This window comes from Colossoma macropomum, unplaced genomic scaffold (genome assembly GCF_904425465.1).
Source record: "Colossoma macropomum unplaced genomic scaffold, Colossoma_macropomum, whole genome shotgun sequence".
NCBI lineage: Eukaryota > Metazoa > Chordata > Actinopteri > Characiformes > Serrasalmidae > Colossoma > Colossoma macropomum.
The window spans coordinates 1,061,222-1,075,531 of record NW_023494805.1 but is presented as its reverse complement, the minus strand read 5'-3'; the positions used below and the strand labels follow the sequence as shown (position 1 = coordinate 1,075,531).

The 14,310-nt window shown below is 40.4% G+C and overlaps 1 protein-coding gene across 2 annotated transcripts in view; it reads left to right on the top strand.

Moving 5' to 3' along the window:
* gjc2 (gap junction protein gamma 2) overlaps positions 1 to 13,727 on the top strand; it is a 39,427-nt gene extending 25,700 nt beyond the window's left edge. For both annotated transcript variants that reach the window (XM_036597273.1, XM_036597272.1), the window contains 2 exons: positions 8,562 to 9,040; positions 11,729 to 13,727. In XM_036597273.1, coding sequence (XP_036453166.1) covers positions 8,582 to 9,040; positions 11,729 to 12,532 — 1,263 coding nt within the window. In that variant the 5' untranslated portion in view covers positions 8,562 to 8,581 and the 3' untranslated portion in view covers positions 12,533 to 13,727. The remainder of the gene's footprint in view (positions 1 to 8,561; positions 9,041 to 11,728) is intronic.
* Positions 13,728 to 14,310: the final 583 nt, after the last annotated feature.

Genomic DNA, 14,310 nt, shown 5'->3' with positions numbered 1-14,310 from the left:
AATAAAGTGTCACTTTTCGATGCAAAATGCCAATTTTTTTTTTTATTCTAAAAGTACCAAATAGGAATAAAATGCCACTTTATTCTTTGTGAAAAATAGAAAAAATATTATTAGAATGGCACTTTTATTAATGACAAAATTCTAAGCGTGAGTAAAATGCCACTTTTTCTAGGTGTGAATGCCAAGTATGATTAAAATGGCATTGTCAATCCACAATGGAGTAACGAGTCACTTTTCAATACAAAATTACATTTTTTTCAGTCTAAAAGTGCCAAATAGGAATGAAATACCACTTTATTCATTGTGAAAAATGAAAAATATTAGTAAAATGCCACGTTTATTGATCACAAAATCCAAAGTATGCGTAAAAAGACACTTTCTTTAAGGTAAAAATGCCCAAAAGGAGTAAAGTGCTCTGTTTATTTCAATATAAAATCATTATGTGCCACAGTGTTAGTTTTGAGTGCAGATAAAGCAGAGCAGGAGTAAAACCTCATGACTGTAAGTGAACAGCGCCGTCAGAAAAGCATGCCTCGTCTGATCTATCATGTCTAATTGGAGAGGCGGGAGCTGTCGTTTTAAAGCTTTTCTCCTCCGCTCTCTCTGACGCCCTACAACAGCGTCCTCAGGGCCGTCCAGCCTCTCCACTGCCACACAGAGCTGCAGTCAGAACTAATGCTGTTAAACACGCGAGCTGGACCAAAGAAACCTCACAGAACTACAGCAGCGGTCCAGAAAAACCGCTCTGAAACACTCCAGAGAAGCCAGTTCCACTGCTCCACAGCCCTCTTGTGTCTCCACAGCAGAATTAGATTTGTAGGTAAAAATAAAATAATCCTCCTTTGCAGTAAAATAAGCTTTGCTGATCATTTTAACACAGTTTTAACAATAAATGGTCTTACATGCTGTAATTAATGTATAACTGCTACCTCAGCAGCTCAATAACCCTGAAGTACTGGTCACATAGCCAAGCAATCTTGCCTAGCTCGTAGCTAACAAACTGGCAAAGAAGAGAAAGATTTAAGCCTAACAGTGAGAATTTAGAAACGAATGGACAAACGCATTTGCATTCATGTGCACTACAGCTGGCCGCAACCTTCTACTTGTGCGGAAAAGTATCCTGTTGGAGATGTGAGAAAAGCGGCTAAAGCTGAGCTAAAACTTAAAGCGGAGCAAAGAAAGCCTGCGTTTTCATTTATATTATATTTTTAGCCTATGCTAGGACATTAGCACATACTGAGACATGATTACAGCCCAGTGTGTGAAACCCCCCCCTGATATTGGGGAGTCCCATTTTGGCTGACTGCTCACTCGCCATAGCGGCGGTGATGCTTCATTGTCAGTAAATGTCTGTTTTATCAGTTGTTCCTCTGTAGAGTCTCTGTTCTAGTGCGGTTCTGCGCTCGTCCTCACATTAACTGAGATCTTCCTCGTCTCCTCTTCTGCAGAGTCTCTGTTCTAGTGTGGTTCTGCGCTCTTCCTCACAGTAACTGAGATCTCCTCGTCTCCCTCTGTAAGTCTCTGTTCTAGTGTGGTTCTGCGCTCTTCCTCACAGTAACTGAAATCTTCCTCGTCTCCTCTTCTGTAGAGTCTCTGTTCTAGTGCGGTTCTGCGCTCTTCCTCACAGTAACTGAGATCTTCCTCGTCTCCTCTTCTGTAGAGTCTCTGTTCTAGTGCGGTTCTGCGCTCTTCCTCACAGTAACTGAGATCTTCCTCGTCTCCTCTTCTGTAGAGTCTCTGTTCTAGTGCGGTTCTGCGCTCTTCCTCACAGTAACTGAGATCTTCCTCGTCTCCTCTTCTGTCTTCAGTGTGAGAAATGAGGAACAGTCACTCTTCACTCCAAACTCTTGGAAAACTGGGCGAGTTTTCAGATTTACAGATAGATAAAATGATCTCACTATACTGGCAGATAATTTTGCTGGTTTCAAGCTCATTTCTTACAACAACCAACATTATCTGCCAACATAATGAGATAATTTTACTTAATAAAATCACTTAAAACAAGTACAGAATGTCTAGAAATAAGTTAAATAATAATAAGTTAAATAATCTTAATGTAAGCTTACAACTATCTTAACGGTAGAAATATTAGATATGTTAACTATATTTCAGATAATTTTACTTGACAAGATAACATTTTTTGCAGTGTATCAGAATTTGGCGACCTTACAGTAGCTGAATTCACTCATTACAAATTATCTTAAATATAGTCAATAAATCCAATATTTCTCCTGTTGAGATTGTTCTCAGTTTAATTTAAGATTATTTACTTTATTACTAGATGATTGGGCTTGTCGTAAGAAACGTGCTTGAAACAAGCAAAATTATCTGCCAGTATGAAGAGAGTTTTGTTTGATAAAATTACCTAAAACAATAGAAAATGTTGAGACATAAGCCAGGTAATCTTATAATAAGTGCACAGCTGTCTCAAAATTGGAAATATTAGATATATTGACAAGGCGTAAGATCTTTTTACTGCACAAGAGGCTATTTTTTGCAGTGTAAAAGGATAAAGTTAAAGATAAAAGTCAGAAAATGTCTTGAAATGTTTAAAAATGCCTCACAGCACTCTGATAAAGAAAAATATTAGATATAATTAATATATAAAAGACAACTTTGTCATTTTACAGTGTTCTGCAAGATGCCAGTCATTTAAATGCATATTTAAAAACTTTAAGAAAAAGAAGAATACACAATGCTTCAATATGAAGATTGGGAATTACCTGCATTGATTCTGGAATATCAGAATCAACCATACTGATTTTCAGTATAATATACATTATTTTCCAAAATAAAGTTATTTTCAAATATAGAAATCTAAACAAAAAGCTTGATGTATTGTATTGTTGTTTATGTTCCTCTGCTGTGTAAACTCTTCCTCTAGGTACATTTATGCATTATTTAAAGAGATAATTTATAATCATTCCAGAATAATCATAATCAAATAAAGCTAGAGGCTGAATTTGAGGCTATACTGTTAATGAAAGTGTACAAAACGCACTCAGCCTTGTTGGAATGAGTGGAGTGAGCACTTTTCTCCAGAGGCTTCATTAACAGTAGAACCATCTGCAGCCCAAATACCCTCCACTGACTGTAGTGACACGCTCACTCCTCCATTCATCCCTCCATCTCTGTCTTTACAGTACTGTGCAATATTCAGAGACCACCCTGCATTAATTAAATCCAAGAAAAAACAGAAACCATAGTTAACAGACAATTACCCAGAATCCTAAGCGGCTAACTCTACCCTCTGCTGTCTGAGAGTCAGTGAGTCTCTCTTTCCCTTCATTCCAGCTTCCATTCTGTTCAGGAGACTCACTTTCAGTTCCTCAAAGAATCTGCAGACACACCTCCAAAGTTCAGTCTTAGAAGCTGGTTGATCATTTTCTGAAGTAATCAAACACATTCAGTGGTGTTGAGGTCTGGACTCTGGGGTGGTCAGTCCATCGTTCAGCTTCTTTGTTTGATGTGTCCGTCTCCTTTTCTCAGTGAGGTTCTTCTTGACAGCTACACATCCTTTCAGACCCACAGCGCTGAGTCGTCTTCTCACAGTGGAAGGATGGACAGAAACACCTGTGGATGTTTTCAGATCTGATCAGCTTGATTTTCTCCTCTCTCTCAGAGATGAAAGCTTTAAGTGCTGTTTATCTGATGGGGGCCGTTTTGGGGTCGACCAACTCTTCCAGGTGGTTGTTAGAAGCCACATTTTCTCTACAGCTTTTAAATCTAGTTAAATAAATAAAGGGGGCCCAGTCCTGTAAAGTGTGTGTACAGTTACATTGTAAGTATTGGAGTTGTGTACAGTCATAAAGGACTGCTGGAACAAAACATTGTATCTACATATTTGGAAGATCTTGTGGATAAATACTCTGTCTATCCAAAAGTATCTGGACGCTCCTTCTAGTGGGTGAGTTTAGATACTTTAAGGTCACCCATTACTGATATAGCTTATATAGTCTCCATAGAAAAGCACTGACCAATAGAATCAGCTAGAGGGGTATAAAGCCCTCCAGCACTGGTCTGTGGAGCAGTGGAACTGTGTTCTCTGGAGTGATGGAGCTCCATCCAATACTTTTGGAGTTGAATTAATCCAGAACTGACCATCCAACATCAGTACCTGACCTCACTAATGCTCAATCAAATCCTCACAGCAATGTTCCAAAATCTAGAGTAAAACCTTCCCAGAAGAATAGAATTCTCTCTCTCTCTCTTTCTCTCTCTCTCTCTCTCTCTCTCTCTCTCTCTCTTAAGAGACCTGGTCAGTCTGATCATGGGATGTTTACTTGTTTCTTCTTTCCACATCAGTGGAGGTGCAGATCTGTGTTCTCCTCAGGTTTAATCCACAGGGAACCTTCTCAGAACCTAAACCATGTTACAGTCAGCCTGCAGGGGTCTGTCCTTTTTTTCTGTCAGACCACCCTTTTAACCGTTCTAAACCGGTCTTCACTGATTCCCGTTTATCCTTCAGTTCCACTCATTTACATTCCTGCTTCATTTGCATACTACGTACTAAATGTATCATATATAATGTTTGTAATGTTTAATTGTATCAGTGGTCCTCACGACCCCTAGACTGTGCATATGTTTGCTCCAGCTTGACTCATAATGCATTGGGCTGGAGTGAAAATGTGGACCATCTGGGGGCTCTGAGGATCGGGTTGAAGACCCCTGCACTGTGTGGAATATTTACTAAATAATCTATTAATGAATTACATGTTTTTGTAATCATGTAATGTCATTCACAACACAACTATTTACAGAGATGAACATCTTCTGAATGCATCATTTCAACACATGTATATGGGCTTGTTTGTAAAGTTCCTCCTACATTTTGTGTAACATTACTCAGCGGACGAAAACTGAATGACCTCTAACATCCCTTGTTAGCTGGTTAATATTAACTTTTTTAAATGTTCCTTCAAAGCAAATGAAACAAAAAAAAAGACCCAAACATGAACTATTAAATGTCCTCAGGTAGCGAACACCTATCTGTATTGTTCACAAATACAACAATACCTGTTGTGGCCACTAGGGGGACAACACACAAGCTAACACCTGAGAAGAAATACAATATTTTGCATGTTTGTACTTTGGCTTCTACACCAGATATGGAGAAATATTTGTTCCAATGAGTTTATCCTGGTGTTCCAGCCCATGAATGAAATCATGACGTTTCCAAACCAGAACCAAAGAGGTCACAATGATTAACTTCCAAAAGTGACTCTCAGGTCTCAGCAGTGAAGATGGCCGCAGAAGCTAGGCTGCCTAAGATAGTGTGTGTTGTTTTGCAACACAACCTTGCTTTGCTTTCACACTATGTTTATAATCTACATTCTGGATTTATGCGTTTTTGCGTCTGAGCTTCATGTATTTGTAGTTTAAGCTTTGTCGTAAGTCGAGCTGGCTTCATTGTCTTCCTCCTAACTGGGTTACCAAGCTAACCGAGTTAGCAGGCTAGGAGGAGCAGGGCCGTGGAGGCATTCAGCTGGACTTGTGTGGCTTTGAGGAAGCGTTATCTTCAGCTGCAGTCAGAAAAAATGAATATTTTATAGTCTTGCTTTAGGTTAATCTGGAGCACTATGCACCATGACTATACTTTCCACTACTGTCCACTCATATGAAGTCATCTGCCCACTGCTAATGTCAAAGACCTCTTTGGCCTTAATTTCCCATCAGAGTCTTTTAGTGGTCAAACAGAATCGGCCAGGAATAGATTTGTGGGAAGTGAGGGAATAAATATGAATAATCAACTTGACTACATGCATCTTTTCCTGTATCTGTTTTTCCAGAAGATTGTCGTGTTTGTCTTGCTGATGCAAATATTTTTGCTAACCCTCTGGGGTTCACAAACTCCAGCAGCACGTTTTTAAACACTGTCCACTCATTGTCCACTCTATTAGACACTCCTACCTTGTCGGTCCACCTTGTAGATGTAAAGTCAGAGACGATAGCTCATCTGCTGCTGCACAGTTTGTGTTGGTCATCCTCCAGTCCTTCATCAGTGGTCACAGGACGCTGTTGGATATTTTTGGTTGGTGGACTATTCTCAGTCCAGCAGTGACACTGAGGTGTTTAAAAACTCCAGCAGCACTGCTGTGTCTGATCCACTCAGACCAGCACAACACACACTAACACACCACCACCACGTCAGTGTTACTGCAGTGCTGAGAATGATCCACCACGCAAATAGTACCTGCTCTGTGAGGGTCCATGGGGGTCCTGACCACTGAAGAACAGGGTAAAAGGGGGCTAACAAAGTATCAGAGAAACAGATGGACTACAGTCTGTAACTGTAGAACTACAAAGTGCACCTATATAGTAAGTGGAGCTGATAAAATGGACAATGAGCGTAGAAACAAGGAGGTGGTCATAATGTTATGCTTGATCAGTGTATCTGTGTCTGTATCTTTGTGATGATCCAGCTCAGAAATCCAGTTCAAACACTTCCTGAATCTGTAGAGTCGCCTTTCCACTCCATTTTATCGTGAGATCATACGAGACTCACATTCGGAGTTATGAGCCTATGAAGAAGGGCTGAGATACACATCATCCGCCTTTTACCATGTGGAACTGGTGGATCTGTCTGTCCGTCTACATTCTGTGTGAAACTGACCAACGGACACTCGGGAAATCACTAAGGACAGACCATCACGCCGGAAACCCTTCATTCTTCATTCAGTCCACATCGGAGACTCATGTGAAACGGCGTGCAGAGAGTTTACAGCTGCTGAAGTTGCTGTAGCAGTTTTGGAAAGTAGTGATGAAGATAACGGAGCATTTTGATATGAAACATATGAGGATCATGTTATATGAAGAGCCTTTAAAGGAGAGTTTAAGAAGGTCTGAACACATCGAGAGGGTTAATCACTCTGCTACATATCAAGTAATCTGGGGATCCAGACTAAATAGGAGGTGTATAGTGCTGTCAGCACACTGTGGAACCCCACAGAGGAACTGCAGAGACAGAGAGTCAATATATTTGCAGAACTGAAAACAGCTGGAACTGAGATGATCTGAACTGTATGTACGGTGGTTGGTGTTTCCATATGTTATTCACAGAAGTACAGTCACTCTCATCTAAATGTCTTACTGATAGAGGCCTGTAACTTTTTTATCTGGATAAACACAGAATCCTGTTTTCTTTTGAAATGTTATGAAGGATCCAACTCTAAAAATACAAAGGTACTACTCACTCTTCCGGAAGTATGTCCATGAAGTAGGCTGTCTGTATTATTTAAATAAGTAGTTAGGTGAATAATCAAACGTACACATTTTTTCCACTTACCCCGGATGTAGTTAAGGTTGCCACCCATCCAGGATTTCCTTGGATTGTCCAGGTTTTTGGTGTAATATCCAGGAATCCAAGCGTTTTCATATGTTAGCAATTCTTATTAAGTTTAAACTGCTTTGTTTTATCCAGTCAAAACATTTGAGAATAGCCTTAACATCTGGGGAAAAGTGCACTGCTGGTGATGTTTAGGCAGCACTTAATACATGATAACAAAGCTGAGGTTGAACTGACATCTATTTCTGACTGCATCGTAAGCAGCTGCCTGTCCACTTGATTTAATAAAAAATCAAAGCCACTGATCAAGTGTCCAGGACTTTTACAGGGCTGCAGTGATAACCTTAGATGTAGTTGACCAGCCAAGACATGGTTTGCTGACAAACACTAAAAGTCAATGGTCACCCAAATCTTTTCTGTAAATATATCCCCAGAACTTCTCTCAACCCTCTCAAACCCACTTCTTGATCATTAAGGTGGTGCAGATTTGTAGATGTGCTTTAGGACAGAGTATGAGTTACTGAGAGCTATGAATATGAACCAAACTTCACAGTGTGCATCATTCAGTTACATGGTGAAGTTCAGGTTTATAGCTCAAAGTAAGTCATACTGTGTCCTAAACCACATCTACAAATCTGAGCAACCTTACTAAGGACTTGGATGTAGTTTGAGAGGGTTGAGAGAAGTTTTGGGGTTGTATTTACAGAAAGGATGTGGGTGACTATTGATTTCTAGTTTTTGTTAGCAAACATTAGTTTCATAGCTCTAGATCCAGATTAAAGAAGCAAAATTCGGTCACCAAACATGTCTTGGATGATCGACTACATTTGGGGTAATAGGACAATTGTGCTCATTTGATTTTTTGCCAAACCATTCCTGTGAGGCACATGCGTCAGGCTTCAGGCCAAAACTCTGCAGACTTCAGGAAACTACCTCATTAAACACACCTGATTCAGCTCATCAGCGAATCAGCAAGGCCTTCGTGAACTGAATTCAGAGTGTTAGATGAGGGTAAACGCTGATTCTGCAACATGGGATAAGAGATCTCTGTATAGATTACAGAGAAATACAGAAATGACCCATTGTGGTAACATGAAAAACGTTGGTGTCATATATCCTCATGAACACTGCCCAACAGCAAATTATTATCATTTAACCTCAGTCTACAGTTAGTTTAGATAAAAGCCACTGTGATCTTTACAGAGTCCTCAGTTGATAACATTACTGAAAGGAAGTCGTACTAAAGTGACTCTAATTTCTCTCTTGCTGTCTGCAGATCGTAGGTGAACAGCTTCTATGACCAACATGAGTTGGAGCTTCCTCACGCGTCTCCTGGAGGAGATCCATAACCACTCCACTTTTGTGGGGAAGGTGTGGCTCACGGTCCTCATCGTCTTCCGCATCGTGTTGACGGCCGTGGGCGGAGAGTCCATCTACTCGGACGAGCAGACCAAGTTCACCTGCAACACCAAGCAGCCCGGCTGCGACAACGTCTGCTACGACTCCTTCGCCCCGCTCTCGCACGTCCGCTTCTGGGTCTTCCAGATCATCATGATCTCCACACCTTCCGTCATGTACCTGGGCTACGCCATCCACAAGATCGCCCGCACCTCGGAGGAGGAGCGCCGCAAACAGCAGCGGCAGCACAGGAGGAGCCACAGGAGCAGGTGGAGGTCCGGCCATCACCTGGAGGAGGTCCTGGAGGAGGAAGAAGATGATGATGTGGAGCCGATGATCTATGAGGACGCGCTGGAGGTAGTGAAGTCTTTCATTGCTGTTAATTCAAAACCTCGCATCTCAGAAACTGCAACTTTATAGGAGATGAAAAAAGTTCTTAACTCTATTATAAAACAAGATTTTATTCTAAGTAATGTTGGAGCATTTCTGTCGGTCCATTCATCATGAAATGGTTCACACAGTGTAAAGAGGTGCTGGCACTTTTAAACGGCATAAAGAAATAAAGTTGCAAGGTTTTGATATGACAAGGATGATTTGACTGCTGAGTACTGAAGAAGGATGTATGTTAGCCCTCACCCTCACAGGTTTCCTTTCAACAAAAGAAGTTTTTTAATGTACTATGTTTTCTGTTTACTTTTTATGTATTTATCAGAGATATACTAGATGAAATTATATTCAAGTATACGTTGCTTATACTGACATGTATACAGAAAACTACAAGTACATTTGGTCTGTACTTGTGCTTAATCTTTTGGTTGAAATGTACTTAAGAAAAGTATAAGTAAGTATTCTTGCCTTATACATAAAGTTTAAGTATACTTGGCTTGTATTTTGGGGAGAAATAGCTCAGAGTAAACAGTACATTTGTGGAACTCATCTTTAAACTGTAGAAGAGTACAGCCTGTTTGTGGGCAGCCAGGAACTGATTTCAGAGAGGTTACACGCCACCAATTCTAATATCAATCCTCCCTAAAGACTGTGTGTGTTTGTTGTGTTGTTTTGTCATGATCTGGAATGTTGATTTGAGTTGTTATGTTCTCATATTTTGGCATCAAGTACAATATTGGTTTGAAAATATAAAGAAAACAAATATGTTCTTAATCCTGAGTATGTCTTATCAATTTTTATATGTGTAGTCCGCTGGTAGTGTTCATATTACTTAACTTCAAGTCTACTTAAACTACAGTTAAAAGTATATTTCAAGAATAAAAAAATACCTAAATAGAAATCTACTAGTATACTTTAAAGTGCAAAAATAAATTATAAGTAGTAAACTAAGTATCACATTAAGTCATTTAAAGAAAACCTACAAGTACATACTTAAACTAGTACTTTACTGAGAGTATACTTAAAAGTCTATATAAACTATAATGTGGGATAGAAGTATATAACTAGTAATTGAACAGTTACTTAAAAGTTCACTTTTAGTGTAGTACACAGTATAATTGCAGTACAAAATAAAACATATGTAAACTAGTAGTGTACTCAAAGTTCAAACTATTCTTACACCCAAAGAATACTTAAAAAACTTTTATAAACTAAAAAGTGGGCCAATTTAGTCCAAGAAGTTCTGAAGTAGTACACTTACAAGTAAATTACCAGTACATTGATATTAGTATACTTACTGTATACTTTTTATAAGGGTTGTTAGCTACCGTGTGATGGCCCTGCTGAAAAAAAACAGCACAGACATCAGACATACATTACATACTAAGCTGGTCTGTGTTGGTCCAGCTGATCACCCAACATGGTCATGCTGGCTGACCTGCATACCAGCATCCAAAACACAACATATACTGGATTTGCTGGTGACCAGGCATTCTGGTCTATGCTGTTAGCAGGGAGTGGAGACCTAGCTAGTGGATAACATTGAATAAAAATAAAATTTCCATTGTGACCTATTATGAGCTACCAGTGTTTCCCCTGTCATTAAATAAGTCGATGTGCCCAGCTTAGACAAGATATAGTGTAGTGCGGTATTCACAGGACGGATTTCAAATGTGAAAGTGCACAAAGGTCAGAAGGTCCGATAATTGCTTTACCAGTTTTGTGGCAAAGGTGACCAGGCTTGTGCCAGATGGGCAGAATCTCGGCTTCATCCTAAGAGCAGGATAATGTGACTCGTCTTCAAGCTTTTTGGTCACAGTAGGCTTTATTCACAGAATTGTTTGGTCCTCAAAGAAATCTAAAGGTTTTCTATAAAATAAATTATTAGTTTATGGTGGTTTTACTGAAATGTGGTGTTGTACACCTGAATGCCTTGCTAAAAACGCATAGAACCAATTAGAAGTTTCCGCTGGGTCCTGTTGCTGTCCAACAGTCAGTAATGGTATTGTGTGTTTACCTGATAGGTTGATATCACAGTGTAGAAGACTCTAATGGCAACAGGTGTTCTGGGACTGATTCCAGATGCATTTGATGTTTTCTTAGTGGGATCTAAAGGTGTCCTAGAGAAAACTAGTGGTCCCTCAAGGCTCTAAAGCCAATTCCCACTAGAAAGCAGAATCATCCGTTTTAATCCTAATGGTTCTAATGGTTCTAAGGGTTTTTTTTTCAGCAGGGTAGAGAGTAAAACAAGACAGTAAACTGAAGTGTTTCATAGTGTTTCTTTGCTGTTTTATTGCAAGAAAACTGGTAAAAAGTCCCCTCCTGGAAGTTTGCAGATACCCCCCATTCTGGATGTCTTCAAGCATTAATCAAAAGCAGTTCTGTTTAGGTTTTCTTATAGATGCTATTTAATGAATGTAAAATGTAGCGTGCTCAATAATAATAATAATAAATCGTGATGCGCAATGATAGAATTCTGGCCTGTGTATTTGACACCATGTCCACACGACAACACCGGTTGATTCAAAGGGTCCAACACCCAGCCTAAAAATTCTAAGGACGTCATTTGCTACAGTGTATTCAAAAGCAATTTCTTTAAATGTGCAAACACAATTGCCCAATAAAGCCTGATTCTCATTCTTTTTTTTCACTCTGGAGGTTCAGGAGGCCAAGCCGGAGGTGGAGAAGAGTTCGGATCAAGGTCCTGCCAAGCACGACGGCCGCCGCAGGATCATGCAGGAGGGTCTGATGAGGATCTACGTTCTCCAGCTGCTGTCCCGTGCCGTGTTTGAGGTTGGATTCCTTGCGGGTCAGTATCTGCTTTACGGATTCCGTGTGAGCCCCTCGTACGTTTGCAACAAGGTACCCTGCCCGCACAAGGTGGACTGCTTCGTGTCTCGGCCGACAGAGAAAACCATCTTTCTGCTCATCATGTACGTGGTGAGCTGCCTCTGTCTGGTCCTAAACGTGTGTGAGATGTTCCACCTGGGCATCGGCGCCTTCAGGGATACGATCCGCAAGCGTCGGAGGCAGGGTCACCCCAATTCCTATGGTTATCCTTATTCCAGGAATATTCCAGCCTCTCCACCAGGGTACAACCTCGTGATCAAGTCCGACAAGCCCGCAATCCGCATGGCCAACAGCTTGCTCTCCCATGACCAGAACTTGGCAGGAGTTGGGCAGGAGCAGCACTGCACCAGTCCAGATGAGAATATCCCATCAGATCTGGCCAGCTTGCACCGGCACCTACGAGTGGCACAGGAGCAGCTGGACATGGCCTTTCAAACGTACAATGCCAAAAACCCTCAGACATCCAGAACCAGCAGCCCAACTTCCGGTGCCACCGTAGCAGAGCAGAACCGGGTTAACACGGCCCAAGAAAAGCAGGGCGCCCGGCCCAAAGCTGGCCCAGAGAAGGCTGGGACGATAGTGAAAAATGGAAAGACTTCTGTGTGGATTTAGGTGTCTAAACTCATCAGCGTTGTTACTGATGTAGACCTTTGTAGAAGACTTTATCCAATTCCTTTGTCTTTTTGGAAAGAACAATGAAGGAAAATAAAACAACCTATCAGTCTAGTAATCCTGTAGCAAGAAAGGAGGATACAGGAACAGCATCCCTATCTTCTTGATGCATCTTCTTGTGCTTACCAACCCTCAGAGTAGTTCTTAGCACACTTACTGATCCACATATTGTGTCCTTTTTAAAGCATGCACCATATTGCAAGTCAGATGAGGTGTTTTATTGATGGATTGTGGAATGAATTAATTTATTTTATTAATGTACAGTTGTTCAGGTTAAATCTGAGCGAGGATATGGTATAACAAGAGATTCACTCTAGCTTAGATCATCCTTATGAAGTATTATCTTCACTTGTTCTTACAAACATGCTACCCCAAGATGTCTGGACACTCAGCTCTCGTCAATATTGGTTTGTTTTGAATTGTTTTTTCAAAATATGTACTCTACAATTCATAATGCAGTGCAATGAACAAAGCTCAAGTTGGCGAATAAGAAGTTACCTTTAGTTTTGTGTGCGACGGAGAGGTGAAAATGGTGCCGTTGAGATTTCTTGATGTTTATCCTCAGTCGTAAAATCTGTACATTCAGCTGAACTCTTTACAATACAAAACTAACAGATCAATAGTAACAACATGTAAAACTGTAGTATTTATTTCAACTTGCACTGTTTTTCGGAGAAAAACTCTATAATATTTCACAGTGTAAATAAATATACAGAGAAGTAGTTTTAAAATATATAAGTTTAGATATTTTTGAAGAAATCCAGGCCTGCAGTTTTCCCCAGAAACTGTTTTTCTGAAGTGTATTTGTATTTGAGCCGTATGCAGTGAGGGACGGTATACAGTGAAATGGTGAGGATACCAGAGCTCTCATGTAATGTGCAATAATGTTGAAATGTTTAATGATAATATGCCAAGTTTTAAAGTTGTGAAGTCGAACTCAACTTAAAATTAAGTAGAACAAGGTCTAAAGTTTTTAAAGGTTATGCAAAGAGATTTTGGGTTCTATGCAATAAGTAACTTAAGAGCAAATTGTAAGAATGCAGTCCTGCCTTTGGAGATGCTTTTTCCAGATGTGCCTTTACTGGTTAAGATTGTAACTGATGTGATTTGTTCATCAATAACAAACAATAATAAATGTAGGATTAACTTAACATGTTCTTTTGTATTTTTATCAACAAAACTGTCAATACGGATTCAGTCTACAGCAGTTTAGCTCCACCATTCAGTCTACAGCAGTTTAGCCCCACCATTCAGCTACAGCAGTTTAGCCCCACCATTCAGCTACAGCAGTTTAGCCCCACCATTCAGTCTACAGCAGTTTAGCTCCACCATTCAGTCTACAGCAGTTTAGCCCCACCATTCAGCTACAGCAGTTTAGCTCCACCATTCAGCTACAGCAGTTTAGCCCCACCATTCAGCTACAGCAGTTTAGCTCCACCATTCAGCTACAGCAGTTTAGCCCCACCATTTAGTCTACAGCAGTTTAGCTCCACCATTCAGTCTACAGCAGTTTAGCCCCACCATTCAGCTACAGCAGTTTAGCCCCACCATTCAGCTACAGCAGTTTAGCCCCACCATTCAGCTACAGCAGTTTAGCTCCACCATTTAGTCTACAGCAGTTTAGCTCCACCATTCAGTCTACAGCAGTTTAGCTCCACCATTCAGCTACAGCAGTTTAGCTCCACCATTCAGTCTACAGCAGTTTAGCTCCACCATTC